This window comes from Gossypium hirsutum, chromosome A06 (assembly GCF_007990345.1).
Source record: "Gossypium hirsutum isolate 1008001.06 chromosome A06, Gossypium_hirsutum_v2.1, whole genome shotgun sequence".
In the NCBI taxonomy this organism is placed as follows: domain Eukaryota; kingdom Viridiplantae; phylum Streptophyta; class Magnoliopsida; order Malvales; family Malvaceae; genus Gossypium; species Gossypium hirsutum.
This window is the reverse complement of record NC_053429.1, coordinates 10882128-10887705: the sequence shown is the minus strand read 5'-3', so window position 1 is coordinate 10887705 and position 5578 is coordinate 10882128. Positions and strand designations below refer to the sequence as shown.

At 35.7% G+C, this 5578-nt stretch overlaps 1 protein-coding gene across 2 annotated transcripts; it reads right to left on the bottom strand.

Moving 5' to 3' along the window:
* Positions 1-3105: 3105 nt before the first annotated feature.
* LOC107962626 (signal peptidase complex catalytic subunit SEC11C) lies at positions 3106-5243 on the bottom strand. 2 transcript variants are annotated; one of them, XM_016899081.2, is made up of 7 exons: positions 5077-5243; positions 4892-5010; positions 4681-4793; positions 4516-4584; positions 4396-4431; positions 3793-3838; positions 3106-3454 (listed from the first exon to the last, which is right to left on the bottom strand). In XM_016899081.2, the coding sequence occupies exons 2-7, from the start codon at positions 4959-4961 to the stop codon at positions 3363-3365; spliced, it is 426 nt and encodes a 141-aa protein (XP_016754570.2). In that variant the 5' UTR covers positions 4962-5010; positions 5077-5243; the 3' UTR covers positions 3106-3362. The 2 variants fall into 2 exon arrangements, with proteins under 2 accessions (XP_016754570.2, XP_016754571.2); XM_016899082.2 differs by lacking the exons at positions 4516-4584; positions 5077-5243 and having other exon boundaries at positions 4892-5070.
* Between the last annotated feature and the right edge of the window lie 335 nt (positions 5244-5578).

Here is a 5578-nt window from a genome sequence, read left to right as displayed (position 1 = left end):
CCAGATGTCACTTTCAAAACCCCATCTCTCATAGTAACAACTGAACCATTGGATTCCAGGGCTCCCAATGAGATGTGATTTTTCTTCGAACTGGGCACGTACCGAACATCAGTCAGAACTCTGGTTGATCCATCTTTATTCTTTAATTGGATTGAACCTATCCCAACAGTTTTACAGGCATTGCCATTGCCCATATAAACAACTCCTCCATTTAGTTCTACTAAATCAGAGAACCACTCCCGGTTAGGGGACATATGATAGGTACAACCCGAATTCAATATCCACTCATCTGAATGGAACGACGATGATGATGCAACCAGTGATAGTTCAGAGTCACTGGTATCATGCTTTGCAACACAAGCATCTACAACAGCTTTTCCCTTATTCTTCAGCTTTGGACAATTTTTCTTCCAGTGGCCTTTCTCATGACAAAAAAGCACATTCATATTTCCCGAGTCTGGACTTTGACTTTGATCTCCCCTTTTGAGTTTTCTTCCGAGTGTATGAACGACCTCGGACTACTAAAGCTTCTGTATCTCTGATTGAGTTTTTCTGTTTGTCCTTCTTTCTCTGTTCATAACTGTATAAGGCCGCACAGACTTCGCTCAGAGATATATCACTCCTGCCATGAAGTAGAGTAGTTTCTAGGAACTCAAACTCCTCAGGAAGTGACCCCAACAGCATCAAAGCCAAATCTTCATCTTTGAATGTCTCATCCATATTCAGCAAATCAGTGACTAACTGATTAAATTTGGTGATGTGATCATTCATTGTGGTACTTGGGACGTAAGTGAAGCGAAACAGTCTTTTCTTCAAGTGGAGCTTATTTTGACTGTTTTTCTTTAAAAATTTTCTTCAAGTGCCACCCACAACTTATTTGCAGAAGTCTCCTTTGAAAAAACATACCTCTGCTCTCGAGAAAGGCATGATCGAATTGTGCCACATGCCAACCGATTGATCGCCTTCCAATCTTTCTCCTGTACATCATTTGGTTTCTCTTCATCAATGGCAATGTCTAGACACTGCTGAAAAAGGGCATCTAGAACCTCACTTTGCCACATACCAAAATGGCCCGTGCCATCAAAGATCTCCACGGCCAATCTTGCATTTGCAATTGTCGGTCTTGTCCACATGAACGATGTTGAAGCTCCTACACCGACCGTTTTCTCCATAATCTTTCAATATACCTAAGGAAATCTTTTCTGATGTGGAAGATCAGTTTAAACTGCAACCACAGAGCATACTACGATTAACCTTCGGCTCTGATACCACTTGTTATTCCAATAAGGTCGGAAGCGTGTAAATTATTGTACTAAAAAATCACACAAAGTTCAATTCCCAGGAAAGAGGTGGATCACATGGATCTCTTAAATACCAAGTCTTTCCTTAGACAGAATATCCCTTCTATAGTAATTTAATAGCACAATTAAATACTACTATTATACCCTCAAATATTGAAAGAAAAATAGGACAAGAAAGAACACAAGAGTTTTAACGAGGTTCGGTAAATTATACCTACGTCCTCGGGCACTAACACCAGATGATAACTTTACTATCTCCAAAGTATTACAAACAAATAGAATTCCTTAAGAATTCTCAAATGGGAGAAGAGAGAAAACTAAGAGAGAAAGATTGGTTGGGATGAATTGAAATGAGAAATGAGAAGGCCTATTTATAGTTGAGGTTCAAGGACCAAACAATAAATAGCCCATTATCTCAAGGACCAAAAAAAAATTATCCCTTGCCACTTTTCCAAAGTTGGTGGTTGTCATTATTGATTGTCTCCCATTAATGTTAATGGCAGCCATTATTAATTGTCTTCCATTAATGTTAACAGTATGTACTGCAGCAAGATGAAGCGGAAACATTGAGTGCAAAAGAAATGAATATGACTAAATTACAAATACAACACTAGTATGTTTTGACTCCTTAAATTATTAGGGTAATAATTACACCCTCGTATAATTATAAGGAATTCTAATTCCCATGTTTAGTTCACAGAATGTGATTATATCTATAAAAAGAATAATTTTTTGTTAAAAAAGTTTGAAAGTCATCATGATTAATAACCTCGTCTAATTCCTTCAATTTTCACTCTCACCCTTACCTAAGAATAATTGGGAGAGTATAATGAGATGCTCCAATTACACTCAATTCAATGAAATCTACACATTACAATGGTTACTCAAACATATCACATATGCTATACATGTGTAATTTTATTCAGTTGCACCAAATGACTTTCCAAACACAATCTAAGTCTACATTTTGTTAAAACAATACAAGACTAAAAAAACCCTTCTGAGGAAAACTTTAAATTACATTCAAACCTAGATTATAGGCTTGTCTGTCATGATAATTGTCAACCAGCCAACATAAGGCAAGAACCTGTACAGTAAGAACATATTTTAACATTGTAATATAGTTTAAAAAAAAAGTAGAAGACCGAGATAAATGTCATCCTTCAGCCCAAGTATAATTTTACCATTGTTCTAGGTCAAACCTGTCTTCAAGTACAATTTTCCCATTGCTAATATCTATGTTATTTTGACACCGGAGCTTGTCAAAGAGCTCAACACAAATATGTTTAATTTTTTCCTAAAAACTTTCATATATTCAGAGATAAGATCATATTCTCATATTCATGTCCGTCCACATATGAGTTGGGCACGGATGTCAAACTTGAGTACTTCAAGAAAAATGAAGTGTAAAAGCAATAGAGGCTACGATGAACAGGAAATATGAGAAAGATGTATGGGTAGACCATCAAAATCTGTCAACTAAGAATGAACACCTTTGATTTGATAAACCAGTATTCAAGGAACAAAATCTGCTTTGACAGATTCAGCCATTCATATATGCATATGGTTTCAGGACTCATTACTTACGCACAAAGACACTCCAAATTAAGCATATCTAAAAGCATATGGACAGAATTCTCACGACGTTAAACCTAGTCTTTGCTTTATTAGTTGAAAAGTAAGTACTGAGAGAAGACCCCAAAGCAAAGAACAAATTTGCTTTATTCTTGGCCAAATCTTTGGTTGATGATAATTTGACAAATGCCAAATTGATAGGGACTGATGATAATACTAAACCATTAAATTAGCATGAATAATAGATAATCATTTCGCTAAATTCTAGTTCATGAAATTTCAGATGCTCTGACAATTTCATCAATGTTATGTACTTAGAATTCTTGAACAATAATATATAGCCAAACACAAATGAAGTGTGATGAACTTGAAAACTCAAAGCATACAGCACAAATGGTGATGCAAGAAATTCCTAATCAGAGTGTTTTACAAATGTTTTCACTTCTAAAACTTGTTAACACTTTGAGGAATATATAGGTGTTTGATTTACCCAACAGCTCTGCCCATGATGTATTTTCGTTGCAACCAACGATTACTAGATGTGTACAACATTCTGTCATCGTGAGGATTAGCGTCTCCTGATGAATATGTCCAGTCAAAAGATTAAAAAGGTTAGCATACTCAAGCAGTAGCTGTACATATGAAGATATTTAAAGAATGATCAACCACACACACACACACACACATGAAAAAAAGAGAAGAACTTGGAATGTATTTAAGACCATTCCACAAGTAAACAAACAAAACTATTTGGAAGTGTCCACTCTGCACTTCATTGGTGGGGAAAGAGATTTTAATAGTCAGAAAATATTTTCATGATTGATGATAAAAAGCTTAAAGTTCGTTGAAAACAAACAAACAAACTACTACTTGTATTTGCTCACATTCAACTAGCTTGATATCAAGGATATGCTACCTTTAGTGAGTATATCAGCTTCTTTGCTATCTCGCTGCTCATGAACCTGACAAAGCAAAACCAAACATGCAATGTACTAAATCCAGCATACAGAATAACCAGGCGGGGACCCGTTAATTCAAATAATTTACAGCCATAACACCTATATAAATTTCAGAAAGAAAATGTTCAACCACTAGTACACAGCTCATGAACAAGACTCTTAGAGTTGACCATGGTGTTAACCTTATCAAAACTATTTGTTTCTACTTTCTAGAGATTTTCTACATCAGAACATGAGAACCTTTTGTCACTTGTCGTTCAAGCAGTTCAACATTTGGAAATAAGAAACTAAACAACAAAGTGACTCTAGGCTACCAATATGATATGATATGATATGCCCTCTTCTCTGGAAATTAGACAGTTCCCTGTATTTAGATAGTTTCCGAGTAACATTTGAAAAACCTTCAAATTTCCAAAGTTCAATCATATCTGTTGTCTGGACTCGTACATGTAACCAACACTCACACTTGACTAAAAGTTACATAGATTTGTTATCCAATGTACACAAGTAAAAGGGCACAGAGAAATAAAACACACAGAAAGGTCTCGACAGGATCTAACCTCAATCACCCGATGAACAATCGGAACATCACGTCCCTATTCAGTATAGAAAAAAATCGAATTAATAGAAACAGAATATAGTTAAAAAATAAGAAAACAGAACAAGTATATATTATGCACATCATTGAAGACAACGATTTGTCCCGCACGAATAGGATCATTGTTCATGTTTAGGAACAATATATCTCCCTGCATTTCACAAATTTAAATTTAGATGACTACCACAAATCAAAGCTCAAAATTTTTAAATACTTAATTTTAAATACATGAAAAAAATTAACTTACTCGTTTGAAACCGGGTTCCATACTCCCAGATAGCACAACCACCACCGGCGACTCGCTTCCAGTAATGTAAATCAATCCTTTCCATATTATCAGTGCCGATGAAATAACCATTCCTTAACGAGATTTAAACTAAAAATTTCAATCATTATCCGATGGAATTTTTTGAAGTATAAAAGGTATTTAAAGAATTAAGAGAAAAGTGGAAACGCACCGAGGCTGATGGCTTGAGAGAGAATTTGTCTAAAATGAGTTGATTTCATATTTTCTTCAATCCACCCCATTGGAGATCAATGCTTTTCTTGTCTAAAACGATTTACAACACGCTGCAGGCTGCAAAATAAGAATGGAAATGAGAAAAGTAAATTAAAAAATTAAGAGTTTGGAGTTTGACTTGACCTGCGATGGCCGATGGTGATGTTTTAAACTGGAAAATAAGAGTTTGGGTGATGTGGCGTCTCAAATCCTGTATCGGCACGTCGGACGCTGATAGAACTTTCTGAACCGATTTTCAGGGTCGGGCGAGCCGGCTCCCTCAACCCGATCTGGTTTAGAGTATTTTTAATGAGTTTTCATATTTGACCATCATTACCAAGTAGTTGAAACATTGTGTTGGTTTAGGTAAAGAATTGGAGGCATGGTATGGCAATTAAGAAAAGTTATTTCATCAATGGTTTCCGCCAATTAAAACCACCAACTTCACCCATTTTCAGTACTTGACGCATGCTTCAATATCATTTTCCCCGCCCTTGTGTCTTGCTTTTTCAAATCCAAGCTGTTTCCGCTTTCCTAACATTCCCTTCCAACTCTCTAATCTATCTTCATTTTCATCTTTCATGATTTGCAGCAATAAGTGTTCATCTGTTTTCATGTTATTATTCGGAAAATGATTTTTTATATT